The sequence below is a fragment of the Chlamydotis macqueenii genome, chromosome 19 (genome assembly GCF_036417535.1).
Source record: "Chlamydotis macqueenii isolate bChlMac1 chromosome 19, bChlMac1.mat, whole genome shotgun sequence".
Taxonomy (NCBI): Eukaryota; Metazoa; Chordata; class Aves; order Otidiformes; family Otididae; genus Chlamydotis; species Chlamydotis macqueenii.
In genome coordinates this window covers 3,576,875-3,593,190 of record NC_141574.1, presented here as the reverse complement: position 1 = coordinate 3,593,190, position 16,316 = coordinate 3,576,875, and the positions used below count along the sequence as shown (strand labels likewise).

The following is a 16,316-nucleotide window of genomic DNA, read 5'->3' as shown; positions in this document are numbered from 1 at the left end:
AGCTAATTGTCAAGCGTGATGTATAATATCCAATTTTATTTTCTCCATATGTTTGTGCTAAATATATGCCACAACTGCTGGTATTAAATGGCAAGCATTTGGTCTCCTTAAGTAACTGTATGCTTTTATAAGTTACATTATTTTCTATAGAATCTTTAAATAGTATCATTTAGTTTCACTTTAAAATTTTAGGCACGTAGTATCTTACGCTCACTCATTTTCACAAAGAGAAGAGTCTAAACCACTTTGTTAGTGGTAGGGAGAAAGAAATGATTAAAGCTCAGAAGCATACTTGATAATAAACAATACTGATTTAAGACAGAGGGGCCAAAACCCTAATTCTGTGTTATTGAAAACGGTTTCATATTGCTGAAGAATCAGGTTGCTAAAGCAAAATATATAAAAGAAATGTTAAAAGTATTGCTTAAAGCTATGGTACTCTCAATGGTAGGGTTTGGCTCTAGTAAAGCAGGAAAAATTATTTCAGAGCCAAAAATTACTTCTTTGGCTGTGACCAGGATTTCCTCTGCCCACCTCTGGGACCTGAAACTGGAGGTAGGAAAATCTGATTTTGGAGCCAAGTGTGACTTGTTTAGTTCAAGTCATAATTTACTGTTCTTACCTTGGGGACCTGAAAATAAAGAAACTCGCTCTGAAATGTTGATAATGGGCGACTCTGAAGTGCAAGCATTAAGCTAACTTTCCCAGAGAGCATTTCTTCACTTCCACCTTTCCAGATGCTTTTGATTGGAGTACAGTAGAGTGTACTTAATCATGTAACAGCTCGGAGAACTTTACCGAAATACAGAGGAAAATGCAGTCAAACTCTTTTACATCAGTAGATGTGCAACAAAAATAAAGTCGATAAGGCTGGGGTTTCTGTGCTGTGGCGTTACTCAGGAACCGCAGCGGAGTTTGCCGTTAATGAGAAGTATTTCCCATAGCTGCGATAGGGTGAATATGAACTATGATGGCAAAGACTTTTTTATTGTTTCCAGTAACATAATTTGTGAAACATGATGGAACACATCATTTCAATTACAATTTTCTGGGTTATGTGTAACTTAATGATACAAAGAGTTTGCCGCTATCTGGCTGAAGTTTCTTTCTCCTTTCTTGGGGGCTCAACAAATTGAGATGTTTGTATCATTTCAGAATAATGCCATTTTTCCAAATATTTAAGTTAATTTCTAGTCCTTGTGCAATTTTAAGCCTCTGTGCTTTTTCTCCATAGTAATGAGAGAGAATCTTGTGCTAGATAAGTGGTTCCTGAAATAATTAGTTTCTTGCATTCTATATTCTAGGAAAAGAAAAATCTGTAAGAAAATGATTGTTATTTTACATGCTTAACCTGATTTGAATATCATGCGCTGTAGGAATTTTGTCATAGCTTTGCATCACTTAAAAAATATTTTCACTTCTTATTCAAAGTAAAGTATTGTTTTAAAATGTGGGTAAAATGGTATAGAAAATTACATTTTATGCTAAGGTCATTGTTGTGTTTATCTTTAGTAGAATTTGAAAATTCCCAGTGATGTTAAGAAGAATTTCTGTAGAGATGTAATACTGACTTTCTGTTATTGATGTGATTGCTTTCAGCAGGCTGAATGTTTCTGAGCAACTGAGCCACAACTTTCCAGTAAAATCTGACAGTTATTGTAAAAGCCTTGAGATACAGTGCGTGCTGTCATTTTCAGTGTGATTTAAATGTTTGTGAAAAGTGATTAGTTTGTTTGTTTGATTGTCTAAGTTGATGGCTCTCTAACCCTGAGCCACTTTTACTTTTTTTTTATTCCATTACTGTGAAAGCAATTACAAATACAAACTGGGGAGCAGGAAAATATTTATGGAACTTTCACGGGAAAGCCAAACATCATGGTATATTATTTATTGAATGCTCTCTGAGAGGGAAATACTGACTAGGGTAAAAGTGCAGTGTGTGTCTGTGTGTGTCCGTATACGCATACGCACACGCGCTTGTCTATCTTCCATGCCCCACTTCAGTTTTCTTTTGTATTTTAATTGCAAAGTAGCTTTTTGAAACAATCAAGTCAAGGATATAAATAAGAAATATATCATTGAAATGTATGCTGTTATGCAGGAAGCCTCTGGATGTTAAGTAACAATTATCGAGATGACATACTTGTCAATGTTGTAAGAGAGCATCCTTTCGGATTATCCAGCCAGCATGGTACACTGAATTCAGCAGTGCACTGAGTTACTGCAAGCTGCTGTGATACTGCTTGCTAAGGAGCAATGCACTGTGCCACATCACATCATAACGTGATGACTGGCTGGATATTGCAGATCTCCATCACTTTTTTTTTTCCTTTCTTCCCAAAGGAAAGTGTCAGGTGGTACAGCTACCTGTGTTACAGGAAAAAAAAACCAATTCATTAAATATGTGGCGGTGTGGCAATTTCTTACATCAGTTTGAAGCAGTAAGATATTTCAAAAGCCTTTTACTTCCCACTTTTCCAGAAATAAGAATGGTTGTAAAAAGTCAAAGCCATCCACACTCTTTGTACATCCAATAGAAATTGTGTTAATTAAGAAAAAAGTATTGATAACAGAGGCTTAATTTGTGGCAGTAGCTGTAAAAATCCTGTGGAATACAGCATTTCTGTAGCTAAGAAAGGTAACATTTAAGTTTGACTTAACATATAAGACCAGTGGATGGCATTTCTCTTCTACTGGTGCAAGGCTAACGTCAATAAGTTGGCACGGATCACAGAAATCATCCCTGAATATATCCAGAAGTCAAGCCTTTGGATAAATAACACAGCAAATCAAAACTTTTCCTTTACATGTAATAGTTTACTTTTCTGATCCATAAAAATTTCCAAAGTGATTTTCTTGTGTTTATCTTGTCCTTAGCAAGTAGTGTTGACCTTTAAGTTTTTACTTTACTGTCAAAGTATGTTGAAAGCTTTAAAAGTGAAGCTATCACCTTGGGGATTTGTAAGGATGACTGACACTTACCACTTCACCTTAGACGCGGTGGCACTGAGCGTATGCAGCAGCGTTGTACCTCAAGGGAAGCTGTTTGATTTTTTTCACTTCTGCTTCACTGGAAATGGATTGAATTTTCTCTTCAGAGGAGAGTTTTGGTTGCATTAGATTTTAATCAAGTCACTTGTTCGCAGTCCCTCTAAGCCTACAAGACTGAGATGAGTAGATGGGCCTGGGGTGAATGTGCTACAAGATTTGTCAAACCGTAAAACTTCCAGGTCTCTGAGATGCCACATGGTGTAGTTGACAATACTAAAAGTACAGCGGTTACAACACTACGTAAGCTTCCCATCTCTCTGACGCTGGGATTAACAGGGAGAATACTGGGGACGCCGTTAGTCATAAAATACCTTGTGAGTTCAAAATAAGAGAAATACAGCTTTGCTGAAAGCGGTGGCACTGTTTTTCTGCCCCAGAAGATGGTATTGGCTGGTTAGTAGAGTAACGGATGGTAGTTTGCTGTTGGGCTGTTTGACTTCACTTTTTTAAAGTCGTGTCTTATATTTAAGCTTTCGGGTTATGGGGAAACGAGCTGACAGTGATTTTCTGTATATAGTTTCTTATTTCCTGCTTTTGTGAGGATTTCTTTTTTTTTTTTTTTTTCCCTCCCAGTTCAGTAACTTTTTCTGGTTTTGATTATATCTTCATTCAGGAAACAAATGTTGCGCTGTTTAAATCCCATGGATGCCCAGTATCTCCTCAGGTGTGCTGTTTAGGTGCAACAGTCTACAAGACATGGCTAGTCTGAGATCTAGATCTGCAGAGAAGTTTTTTCCTTTTTTTATCCAGTATTATGCGAGGAAGGCAAATTTTTAACTGCATGTAGAAATTTTAAGGCGGAAAAGGTGACCTGAGCTATTTTGAAGCTCCTGTGGCTTTGATGCTGTTGATCGGAGCTGATCCTCTCTGCGAGGGGCGGCTGCCGGGGGACGGTAGGTGTGGACGTCGGCCTCACCCTGTGATTCATCTGCTGAAGAGGCTCTGGTAGGATGGAGCTGTGTAACACAGTGTCCTGAAGATAATTGAGGAGTATGAAGTACTGATCATGTCTCTAGCTGATAATGTCTTCTTCACAGTATATATGGCATTGCTGTGCTCACAGTTTTGGTTTTTGTTTTGTTTTTTAGAGAAACGCAGTATTTGTGTGTGAAAGCACAAGACTGTTGTGTCTGGTGACAATCCGTAGGTATATGAGATGGTTAGAATGGCCTTAAATTATTGTCATATACAGAATTTAATTTGATAAATTATAGGTAATAAGCATTTGCTTATTTCATACTGTTTTATATGTATAAGCACTGCACTTGGAATGCTTGGACCATTTAAAGATAACATCCTGCCATAATATCTTCTTCCTATGAGGTAATAAATTGAGTCATTGTGTTTAGATACAGCTTTTAGTAGGTCTACTGAGGAGTGAGGATGTTTGAAGCGTATTCTATGACTCACCCAGGTCTTTACACGTGCATTGTTTAGTCTTAAATCTCACAGATGTTGTTACTGCTTTTGAAGTGAGGAGGGAAAAGTTAAATGCTGTACTACTTAATGCTATTTCCATTTAAGGATTTTCAGATATAAAAGAAAAGAAATGGATTTTCATGTCTTTTACTTTCCTGCACTTACAAACTTTTATGATTACTTGGCATTCATCAGGAGGAAAGTGGATGGCAAGTATGTTCTTGAAGAATTCTAATTATTGCTATTTCAGGTGGAAGAGAGACTCTAACTGGACACAGGAGATTTTTAGAACAGTAGATTTGCTTAAAAACCACTTTAATGTCTTTTTTGGGGGGGATGGAAGCAGGGAATGACCAGCTGTTATTTTTTATTTGTTTGTTTTTAGAAGGTGGGGAATTAGGAGATGTGAGCCATGAATGTGTCTTTTAAAGTTTCTTGGATGATATGAGCAATGGTCTTTATTTTCATTACTGTTTTTCCTGTAATAAAACCAGAGAAACAAGTCAGTGGAATGCCAGAAAACATTTATATCCATTTTCTGACTTCTCTTTCCGTGGAGAATAGATGGAGGAGAGTGCTGGGGAGTGAAAGGCATGAGTTCACACGGGTGTGTGTGTAATGTACCTACCTACACGTGTGTGCACGTATTGACACAGTTCCAAGTTTGTTTGCCTTTTCCCTTTCAGGAGTTGTCTCTGTCTTCAACCTGGGCTGTCACAACACTGCTAAGCGCTGATATAAAGCGAGATGCAGGTTTGGATGAGTGCGTGTTTGAATGCTCACAATAGTGCCATTGTACTCAGGAATTTCCATCTTGTCTTTAGGCTTCTGGGTGATCTGGTGTGTAATCCCACAGGCTAGAAACTGCAGGTCGTTTTTAATCTACCAGAGAAAACACAAAACAAATGAAGATGTGTGGGAAGTGATGCCTTGTTAAGGAACAGATCTGGCTTGTTAACTGTTAGTAACAGCTTAGGATTTTTTTGTTTGCTTTTAGGAAGCGAAGTATAGCATTACATTTGGTTAAATAAAGTAATAAATCTAGAAAAATCTCAAAACTTTGCCAGATAAAGTAAAACCAAACACAGTTTATTTTGCTGATTTAAATGGCACAAAATTAAAAAAATGTGTACTGTGGCTTAGCCTGTTCAACTTTCAGACTGTGATACTGGAACTGAGAAACAGGTTTACAGGATTCTGATGACGAGTGGTGAATGCTCCAAGGGCATATTCTCCGGTCCTGCTAGGCTTTGCTCTTCAGCTCTAAGATCTTGTTCTCTGGCCGAGTTAAAACAATTCTGGATGCGTGTCTAATGAACCACTTGCTTGTTTTCACTGAAGTAAAATTTTGAAAAAGTAATTAACAGTGTAGTGCAGTAGTTTTTATTCTTTGTAGATTACATGCTTTCTCCTTACATCATCTTCACAGGTAAATTAACCTGTAGGATGCTGTGCAGGCATTCAGCTGAAGGTATCTAATGTATACTGAGACTGTGTTTCAGATTTCCTTATCTCAGTTGCAATTATCACTGCAAAACTAGGAGCAGCTTTTTACAAACTTTATATTTACAGAAAGATCTCAATTTAAAGGAGAAAATGGTGCTTTAATTTAGTAGTGCAACCGTTTATTTTTTCTGTTGAAACAATTACCTCATAATAGATTGCTATTTGTATGCATTGCTGTTAAATACAGCCATGTTTTTGCTAGTTTTGAATAAATCTGATTCAGCCAGGTGTGTTGCTAAAAAGGCTTCTGTATATGAATTTGCAGGTTATTCTAGGGTTCAAAAACAACCCTTCATTTTTGACTAATCTTCTGAGCTTCATGTCATAAACTGACTGATACAGTCCATGGTAATTAGAGAATAAAGTCACTTTATGTGCTTACGTATCGCTTGAATCCTGAATAAGTCTGGGTTTCTTAATGTGAAGCAATATTACGACAAGTAACTTTTTTGTGTACTTTATCAAACACTTAAAATCTAACATAATTAATGTTGTTTAATGTTGTTGTTGTTGAAGAAAAACTTGTATTGCTAATTCTGGTAGAAAAATACGTTTGAAAATTCTTTTGAATTGTAGCAGGAACTGCCTCAAAATATTTTTCCAAGTCATAAAAGAAAAATTTCTTCATGGCATTTATTTTTTGTTGATATTTTCAGTTAATATCCCATAGTGAAAGATGTCGAGCTAATTAAGCATCGCAAGAAGGAGCGGTTAGTAGGTATAATGTTGTTAGACCTCAGCTAATGTGAATGTGACCATGACCTCCTAGATAGATCAAAGACTAATCTGTCTGACAGCTACAAGATGGCAGAGCTTGCCACAGGCCTTCTGCTGCTGCCTGCTGAAGCTATTTGTCTGTAAAGCATGCCTGATAGCTAAGAGTATATTTTTAAGGATGAACAGGTAAAAGTAAAAGGCTGTCTTTTGACATTTTAACTAATCCCTTCTAGCCTGTGGTTTACTGCACATTTAGGATATTTGCTAGCAGGAGAGACTGGCTTTTTCACATATGTAACATGTCATTTTGAATTGGGCGTTGATTTGATGCTTGATAATGTAAGAGTTATACAATGAAATAGATTCTGATTGCATTAAAATGACATGCCTTGGCCTTTTACCTTTAGCAGACTCGTAATGAAAACTGAACTCTCAGCAACGTAAGTTGTCATCTCCTGCTGAGGCACGGTCATTTAAGTGAGAAAATAGACTGTTTATTTTCTGTTAACCCTTTTCAAATTAAGGTGGAAAAAATAGGGTTTTAAGATACATTGCACAATGAGACCAAGAGAACATGAATTTTTATGCAATTTGAGAAATGAAATGTTGATGTGCAGTATAAGCAGTATAGATTTACATAATGCTAACAGATACTGGGGGAATGTAAAAGTAATATTATATTAATATGTTATTCACAGGGTAATGCAGTACAATGCAGATGGTGTGACTGGTTTGCCTTCTGCTGTTACTTCGGTGGTTTTATGCACGTAACTAAAAATGTTGTGATTTTTATCAGTGTAAGATACATGGCTAGTTATTCTAATACTGTTTTGAACAGTCTGCTAGTGAAGTAAGAAACTGTGGTAAAGCTACATTCGTTAGAATTGGCCAAAATCTTGCTGATAACATAAATTCTTCAAAAGAGGAAATTGTTAGAAAACTTCCCCGGACTAGAAGATAAATACAAAGTATGTGCAGGAGTGTATTGTCATTGGTTATGTTTTAAAGACTTTAATGACATTTTCCGACATCATACCTCATTTCAAATGGTGAGGAATTCCCTGTTGTTTCTTCAGGTAGTATTTCCATTTGTAGAAATGCACAGATGTGCTTAAGTTCCTTTTTAAAGAGTGATTTTAATGTTCATAAGAAATCATTTTCTGTTTTGAAATACAAAGGAAACCTCACATGCCAGTCAGTAAATTCTGAGTGACTGGAGCAAATATTAAATCTGTGAAATCAAACCGAATTTATTTTCTGGCTGTAAAGATTGAATTTGTAAATTTGACAGGCAATTTAAAGGGCATAAGTACATAAAATAAAATTTCTTGTCCAAATGCTACTTGAAAGTTACCTGTCAGAAGAAGTTAGAAGTCTGCTGTTTTCTCTCCTGAAGCGTGTCCTTTCACTTGTCAGTTTAGAAAGGTTAATACTGTACAAAAGAGCAATGGAAAGACCCTTTTTGGTGCAGGTTTGTGTTTGTTTATTTTTAAAAAAATTCCAGTCCCCCTCCATAATAATAAATTCTTTTGATATATGTTGGAACTGCGTATAATGTCCAAATAACAAGTTCCTTTTCAAATTCAGATCAGACATTTTGTGTGGATAGTTATCGACATGATTAGAAAGGAGAGGCAGAGGATTTCTTTTGCAGTTTATATCAGATCTGCTCTTGAAGCAGCTAGGAGCAAGCAGTTTTTAAAAAGCAGTGTGCTCTTTTCTGCCTTACGCCAGCCCATGGGCCTGCAAACCTTAGCTGCTGCCTTTGCTGCACATTTAGCCTGTGAAATGTTTGTTTCCAAACCGCAGACGGTGATGCCAAGCTAGGAATTAGAGTTGGTGTTGCTGGCTTCTGGTGCTTTGGCAAGGCCACTCTGTCTCTGAAGTACTTTCTTAGCTCCTGTAGAAAAGGGTTATATTTGCTTAACCCTCGATTGAGAAAAGTGCGCTTTGATGGCAGCAATAGATTAGGAGTCCGTGTTTGTAATAAAGGAAAGGGTAAAGATCTCCGTTGTGTCTTTGCTTCCAGATGAGCAGATAAAACCGTGGCCTAGCTAGTCCATCTACTTGTGTCTGGTTTTTTTTCACCTGTGCGAACAGCCTGTCCTTCTCTTGCTAGCACTGAGATTTGGAGAAGTGTGTGGTTGTTGTGTTATTACATATAAATTATTGGAATAGATCACATGTTAAGAATAACCTTAGAAGGGTAAAAGCCGTAACTGGTTAGTATGCAAAATACAGAGTTGAAACACCAAAGCACATATTAGATATTCACTTATTTAATCGATGTTTGCTTGTTTTCCCCTTTTAGGATCTTTCCTTTTCAACATTCTTATAAAAATGAATATTTTATTATTTCTTTCTTAGGTTGAATTAAAAAGGAAGTACAATGACCTGCACAAAAACACAAGAGGCCTTTTACCAGGAAGTCAGTGGTACGAAATCCAGGCTTATAGGGCTCTGAACCAGGCCCTGGGAAGGTGAGATAAACTGAACATAATTAAAAATATATATATTTATAGAACTTCAATCTAATGCAACATCTTTCAGTACTAATTCCTCGCTGTTACACAAAGGGGATAAGTCAGGCCAAAAAACTCACGTTGTGGAAATCAGCTCTTCACCTGTTCTGTACTAGCAACTGTCTGGTTTTCAGTCTGTTGTGCATTTGAGTGTTGTCATAATTCAGAGTTTTTGTTTTACATTCATAACCGCTTTAGTTTGGTTGCAGGTTTTATTGCTTGTAGTCCAGATATACAGAAAGGAAAGCATTTGCAGAGACAAATAGTTCTTGAGCTTATAAACCAAATGAAAATTCTTAGGTCTTTTCAAATGTCCTAATTGTTCACGCTCTTGGTGGGCTCGGAACAGTTGTTTGATGTTTAGCCTACAAGTATTTTGAAAGGGAGAAATAGTGGGGGGTTTTCTCAGACCTTTGCAAAAGGTCAATTTAATTATCACGCTCGCTGATCTCTTTCCAGGTTTAGAAGAAGTGGTATAGCTTACTTTCTCAAACGAAAAAAGTCCCCTCAAATTTTATTAACAGGATAGAATTAATTCGTCCTTCTCCAACAAGATTTATCATATACATAGATATAGCTATCTGTCGTCATATCCGTCATAGATGCCATACATCTGTCATAGATATATAGAGGTACAGGCAGAGATTTATTGATAAGAGGACAAACATCAGCTGGAAGACTCTGGTTATTTGAACTAGACCTAATACAAATGTGATGCCATAAACAAATGTTTAGAAAGAAAATGGAGTCTACGTTAATAAAATCTCTTTAATTTCTTGTTATAACCGATCTGATTTCTTAGATTCCTTTTTGGAGAGTAAGAGCATTAGCTAAAATTTGTTAAGAAAAATCAAAGAAAGTTTTGGACTTCTAATACTAAGAAATGAATTTTAAATTTTGTGCCTGTAAAATAATTTTTAACTTAAATCTAATTTTATTGAAAATTCCTTATTGTATAATTTAGCATTTGAATGAAATTATGCTAGTCTAAACTTAAATGGAGAACATAGACTTCCATTCTGACATAAATGTATAAATTGTGTATAATACCATTAGACTAAGCTCTTACTAAACTGCGATTTGGCGAAGGATGACAGCGTATGATTATTTTTAGAAAAGCAGAGCAGCCTACTAAGTTGCTACTAAGTTATATGGTAGATAGACAAGCTTCTTGCTGTGAAGATGCCTGCAGGGACAGAAGTGAGCGGAAGCATGATAGTCGTCTATCTGGCACTTTTCTCTTGATTTAGTGCTGTTACTTTGTATAAAGTAACACAGGTCTGTGAAATGAAATAGCAGCCTTTGGGAATATAGCAGATGGTGTGTATGGCCAGGTGACAATCACGCTATGAATTCCTTGCAGTGCTACTTTTTCTAAAAGTGTGGGATATGTCTCCAGTAGGCATAATTCATTTAAACTGTCAGTTAGAAGAACATTTATTAAAGCAATGAAAAAATGAGAAGTTGGAAGAAATCTATTTCTTAAAGATGTTTTGGTGGCTTTTCTTATCATGGAGACACTTCAAATATAAATAAATATTGGAGAGCCAGCCTAGTTGCTCCCATTTTAACCCCTGACTCTGATACACTTGTGGTTTTATGTACATTTAGAAACGTTTTCTTCTGAAGTTGTCCTCCTCTTATACAATGGGGATAATAATCCTAAACTATTACTGACAGGTTTTTTTCCATATTTCATTTATGTTATCACTGTTCTTTAATAATTTTTTTTCTAGCAGACAGTATAGGAATCCAAATAATGGTAAAAATAATATCAACGCATGTAAAGTGACTACTGGATTATTTCTCTAGGCCTCTAACCTACAGAATTATGAACTCAACGGTATCACTGACAGGTTTGATCTGTAGCGTATTTGTTGCATTACTAAAGAAAGTTAGCAATAACATGCGATTTAGAAACAAAAAAGTGTATAGTTATTTAAAAAACTACCTGCAAATGCATCAGTCCATTTTCTTTTCTTTTACACTTTTACATGTTCTCCGTTCAATATTTAAGGTACCCAGTTAAGAGTGGAAAACAAATGACACATGGTTTGATTAGCGGCTGAATATTTGTGTGGGGGTTTTTTAATTCACCTGTTTTCATATAGTAAATTCAAGAACATCATAATAATTTTGATGCAAGACAGTAGGAAAGCACTTTCTGTATATTTTTGCATATGCTAGCTGACTCATTGCAATCCCTGTTGTCTGATCCCCACAGTTTTTTGCCATAAGCACTCTAATTCTGTATTCAGTCTTTTTTGTTGCTCACTTACAGGTGTATAAGACACAGGAATGACTGGGGCGCTCTTATTTTAGTTGATGACCGCTTCCGGAATAACCCGAACAAGTACATAACTGGTAAGCTGTAAAAGTCTTTCTTGGAAGGTTACTAATATTAACAAATAGTGAAAAATCAAGATTACAGAAATATGGTTATAGAAATACAAATGAGTAGGAAAAGTCATAGTGAAATGTATCCATTGAACTCAAATTGTGCAGCTGAATGTGAAAACTCTAGAACTGTACCCTGCTGCATTGCTAGCTCGTTAAATGCAGTGAAATGCACTGATACCAGTGTTCAGTTGATTTAATTTATTTCTCCTTTTGGATAAAGAGATCACAATATAGAAATTTCAGGATGCAGAATTTCAGAATTCTTTCTTAATATGTGACCTACAAAAACTTAAGCACTTGATCTTTGCATACTAAATATGTGTTATGTATGTATGTCTACATATGTATGTAGACATATGTATGTATGCATGTGTGTATTTAAAAAGTAGTTGTTAGATTTTTATTTGGACTTTGGATAAGTGGATGTATACTTTCTGCCTATAGGGAGCTTTAATGATTATGGTTAGCAGTCTGAATTTTGGCTTTTTGGGTAAGAAGACATAAAGGTTGTGCCATTCCTATTGTGGAACCACCAAACGCTCAATATGCAAAAAGTATTTTCTGTTTGTAGTCTTATACTGACTAGAAATAAATGCAGATAAAACAGGTCATGCATGCTATCGTAAATAAATAATTTTTTTTTAAATGAGGAAATAAATTTTTTAGGGATGCTTTATGTATCTCTGTTCCTGCTCGGTTTAGAAGAGATGGGCAAAAAAATGATGTAAACAGATAATGCTGCAGTCTGGTCAGCAGGTGGAGCTCAGCTGCTGTAGTACAAGTCAAACCATTTTCTGACATGTCTATACTAAAAATACGTTTAAATTATCTAAATAAACACAAGTAATACCTATAGTAATGCAAATAATCTGTATGTTCAAGATTTAAGATCAGTACTTTTTCTAAAAAGTAAAACTTCAGAGAGAAGAATCAAGTTCTATGGTTTTGGTTTTTTTAAAAAAAAAACATTAAAAGAATATTTAAATGGGTTTAAAAACACTTTTTGAAAATGAAGAAAGTTAGTTTTACTTTATTCTTGTGTGTTCCAACATCATCTAAACAGCTGTTGTACTCAAGACATCTGGTATTTGAGAAATTTAAAAATGATTGCTGTATAAGAGCATATTCCATTGTTTTAGCTATTGATCAATTGTGATTCTTACTGAATATCTGAGTTACTGTTACTTAATCTGAAATAAAATTATAGAAGCTTCATTATATTCTAATTTTCGTCAGACTCTGGCAATATGATAATAAATAGCTGTACTCTATGTTGTTACTTTTTAATAATTCATGATAACCAGCAAAATGAACACCCAGGCATAAAAGAAGTAGAATGATGTTTTTGCAATGCGACAGTTTGAACTTTAAAGAAATATTAGTGGAAAAGGTAAAGGTCTTTTTAATAAAAAAGAACAATATTGTCAGTATTACTCATCAAAATATTGCCATTGATTAAACCAAGTTCCCAGCCCTGGAAAGGAAGATGTACGGTATCTCACAATCATGAGCAACTTGTTGAAATCTTTATGAATCTGTCTATACATAAGTAGAAGTATTTGCAATGTTAGGGTACCATTTACAGATGTTAAACAGCTGGTATAGATGATGCAGTTTTGTAGTAACACTTTTTTTTCCTTCTTTTTTTTTTTTTTTCCCCCTCTCTTAGGTTTATCTAAATGGATTCGTCAACAAATCCAGCACCATGAAAATTTTGGTAGTGCACTTGAATCCTTGCAGGCATTTGCTAAAAGAAACCAGAAAGGCATTGATTGTCCATTGGAGTGCAGCAGTGAATTTCTCCATGTACCTTCAAATTCAAAAGACCTGTCACAAGCCTCTCAACAGGAGGCAACTATTCATCTGACACCAGATGTTCCTGCTAAAAGTGAGGAGCAAAACTTGGTTTCAGAAAAGAATTTTACTGCAACCGTCAACTCAGTTAATCCTACAGTGTCGAATCAGCCAAGTAGCATCATGGCAACGATGAAACAAAGTACGTTCGTTTCCTGTGGAATAAACTTCATTGGCAATGTTAAATGTGAACTTACACCTTTTTTGGAAGAAACAAATGGGTTTTAAAGTTACAGAAGTGCTGTGGTGTAAAATGATAATTATTCACAAACGCGTGTGAGCTGCGCTCAACAGACTGAAATTAATTGTCATTCCATCTGGCTATCTTAAAGCAATTGATAATGTTTGAGAAGTTTATAGTACAAACAAAAGTGTTTCCACTTAAATTTCTTTTTCCATTGAAAACTGTGAAGATAATTTCAAATACATTTGAAACACACAAAGATTAGCATTATTGCAAGATGAGTGCCTTGATTCAAGCTGCATCTGTTGTTTAGGCATTGCCGTGAGACATCTTTCATATAATCTCTTCTGGTACCAGCATTAAAAGTAAATATTCATCCATTCCTAAATTTTAGGGAAGTTTATGACTTCATTTCAGGCCAGAAAGACGTAAATAATATAAGAGCACAATAAGAAAAAAATACAAATTTTAAATCCAGTCATACTTTATCTTTACATGTGCCAGTTAATCTATTGATTTAATTAAGACAATTCACGTGCAAAGATAGTTGTAACATCTGGGCTTTTGTTTGTGTTGGATCTTAATGAGTATTATAAAATAACTGTAAACCTAATAAAACAGTGGTCATTTTGATGTGCTAAACATGCTGTAAATCAGCAGGGGGAAGGCATATACACTTAATTAATGTTTTGTGATTTTTCGCAGGTGGCCAGAAAGTTGATGTGGAGAGTCATTCTCACCATGTAACACAAAGAAGAAAACATATGGGCTCCACACCCCAAATGCCAGCAACTAAAATAGAGAGAGAAAAAAAGAATGATTGGGCTAATGTTGACATTATGAAAGAACACTGCTGCTTTCAACCACTGACTTCAACACCTTTGCCCGTAGCCAAGAACTGCGCGTCCACAGCTAGTAGCAAACAAAAAAACGTGACCAGGGCTAGCGAACTTATTGGTAGTGTAAATCAATGCCAGTCATCATTAATTTCAGAACATAAACCAAGTGTACGAGAATCATGTGGGGAAACAACTAATTTCTCTGTTGAAAATACTGAGGCTCCAGTTGCTGAAGAGCATCTTGAAAAGCTACGGCTTCAAGTTGAGCCCTGCAATGAGTTTCCTTCAGCAGGAGAGAAATCTGAACTTTCGGTGTTAAATGTGTCTGCAGAAGCTGAAGACGAGGATGAGAGTATTTACTTCACACCAGAACTCTATGATGATGTAGATTCAGAGGAAGGGGCAATCAGCCCACGGGTTCCAACCCGTAATACAAATGAGAATCAGATTGAATGTGGAAACTCCACAGTCGCTGGTGATCTGTTTGAAATCAACACCTCAGAAACACTAAGGGTGACAGAAAAAATGATTGATTATGATGATGGCAGAAGGACAAGTTTACATGGAATAATGCAAAATGAGAGGAGTAAGAGTAGTGCAGTTAATACTGTAGAGATGACTACTGAAATAGAAGCAGAGCAGATAGCGTCTCAGGAGATGGGCACCAAAAAACAGAAAATCAGTCTTTCCAGATCACGAAATAAAGGTGTGTCGTCTTTTCTATTGAACAATTCCAGCACATGGTGACAGCTTCCGTAGGAAGCGCAGTGAGCAGCCTTACAACATAGCGTCGCTGTAGAGCAGTGATGGCTTTCTGGTTCTCCTTTAATATGTGCTACTGTTAGACTCGACTTTTTCGTTATACTTTTTTGGGTTTCACTGTGAAGGTTGTGCAACATGCAGTTACAGATACAATTAAGATTCTTCATCATAACTGTGCAGCGAAAGGGCATCATGTGTGGAAACTCTGAAGTAGCATTTGACTTGTAATTATAGGCTGAGAAGATTCATCTATTACAGATTTAATTGATCTACCATTAAATACAATCAAGCAATTGGGTTTTTCTCAGAAAGCAAAACACCTGTATAATCAAATTATGGTTTTCTGCATTTGTTAGGGCTTTCTTACAACATTGAGTAAATTGAGTAACATCTTTGCAGATCAAGTAATACGATACATTGACCCTAGATACTGAAATAGGTGTATTCTTCAGTACTTTGTTTCCCTCAAATTTCTGTTGCCAAAATGTCTGAGAAGCGGTGTGGTAGTAGTAGTAGGATGTGGGCATTTTGATATTTGATACTGAGGAGAGGCTTCTTCAGAGGTCTTTATTTGTTTTATATAGAAGTTGAGATTTCTTTAAAATTTCATTTTGTGGGAGGCTCTGATTTCTTTTGGTCAGATTCTGTATGTATTCCTATCACACCAGATACTCATTTGTATGCTCTGCAAACACATTTTCTATGGAATATATAGCAATGTAAATTTGTACATAAAGGTCTTTGAATCTTCCTCAGTTTCCTTTTTTTGAAGTATTTTAAACATTTCTTTCTTTTATTGCAATCCAGACAGCCAGGTTTTGGTGTAATAAAACATATTATGCCTGATTTTTCAAGAAATAATTGTTCATTTCCATCATATATTAATGTAAGGATGCAAGATTTTTACAGTCTTGGGATTGGTTCATAGGTATTTATATCTTTTGACTGAGAGCAGAGATGAAATTGTTAACTGGTCGTTCTCCATAGAAGTTCATCTAAATAGCATTTTGTTGTCCACCTCTATAGAGCTGTGAATGTGTTCACATCAGTAGGATTTAAATT

General features: G+C 35.8%; 1 protein-coding gene across 3 annotated transcripts in view; it reads left to right on the top strand.

Annotated features, from left to right (window-relative positions):
- BRIP1 (BRCA1 interacting DNA helicase 1) overlaps nucleotides 1-16,100 on the top strand; it is a 58,230-nt gene extending 42,130 nt beyond the window's left edge. For all 3 annotated transcript variants that reach the window (XM_086762880.1, XM_086762881.1, XM_086762882.1), the window contains exons 17-20: nucleotides 9,061-9,173; nucleotides 11,497-11,579; nucleotides 13,285-13,611; nucleotides 14,359-16,100. In XM_086762880.1, the coding sequence (XP_086619006.1) occupies nucleotides 9,061-9,173; nucleotides 11,497-11,579; nucleotides 13,285-13,611; nucleotides 14,359-15,239 (1,404 nt within the window). In that variant the 3' untranslated portion in view covers nucleotides 15,240-16,100. The remainder of the gene's footprint in view (nucleotides 1-9,060; nucleotides 9,174-11,496; nucleotides 11,580-13,284; nucleotides 13,612-14,358) is intronic.
- Nucleotides 16,101-16,316: the final 216 nt, after the last annotated feature.